At 47.4% G+C, this 762-nt stretch overlaps 1 protein-coding gene across 1 annotated transcript in view; it reads right to left on the bottom strand.

Moving 5' to 3' along the window:
- The window catches only part of si:ch211-137a8.2 (uncharacterized protein LOC777613 homolog), a gene marked incomplete in the record, with an annotated part of 22,763 nt that overhangs the window by 9,299 nt on the left and 12,702 nt on the right, over positions 1 to 762 (bottom strand). The window contains 1 exon segment of the mRNA XM_024277850.2: positions 669 to 762. Coding sequence (XP_024133618.1) covers positions 669 to 762 — 94 coding nt within the window.

The following is a 762-nucleotide window of genomic DNA, read 5'->3' as shown; positions in this document are numbered from 1 at the left end:
TCTAGTTCATAATTATGTTAAAAGTTATGGTTTTAAAGTTTTAAAAATGTAGTTTTATAATGTTCAGTAAATGTTGATCCTGTTCGGCCCGTGACCTAAAGGTGTGTTCTGGATTTTGGCCTCTTGTGGGATTGAGTTTGACGCTCCTGCTTTACAGGAACCTGAAGGAGGAATTTTTATCTGTTGGATCTGTTTTACAGGAGGAAGTGGAGGATTTCCAAAAGAAGGGGCAGAAGGGCTTTGTGGGGGGGCAGAGGGCTCCATCTATTGACTGTTGGTGTGTTTTATTGCCCTCACAGCTCAGTTCATTCCAAAAACTCCTCAAATCGTTAACCAACTGACTAAAAATGTAGTGAGTTACGTTCTGAAGTGTAAGTTTGTGTCATTGACTGAATGTTCTCCATCTAAACTGTTCCTTCAGATAACATCCTGATGCTGGTCAGAGGTCACCATGGGGATGACCTTTTAACAAAGACCTAACGATCAGTTCATCTCCCAGAAGCCTTTTTAACTCAGTTCTCCATTAGTTGGTTGAGGTTGCAGCTTTCGTTCCACGTCTGATCCCTATGAGAACGCCATCCTCCTCCAGCCTCACCTGAGACCTCCCTGGACAGGTGTGTGTGTGTGGGTGTGGCCTCAGAGAGACGGACCGCTCGGTCACCTCATACCTGTGCCGGCGCTGAAATACGAGGAGTCTGCGTCGTCGTGGGAGAGCGAGCGCCCGATGTCGACTGAGGGGTCCCACTCCAGCCCCGCCTGCTC

This window comes from Oryzias melastigma, linkage group LG13 (genome assembly GCF_002922805.2).
Source record: "Oryzias melastigma strain HK-1 linkage group LG13, ASM292280v2, whole genome shotgun sequence".
Lineage (NCBI taxonomy): Eukaryota > Metazoa > Chordata > Actinopteri > Beloniformes > Adrianichthyidae > Oryzias > Oryzias melastigma.
This window is presented reverse-complemented; position numbering and strand designations above follow the sequence as displayed.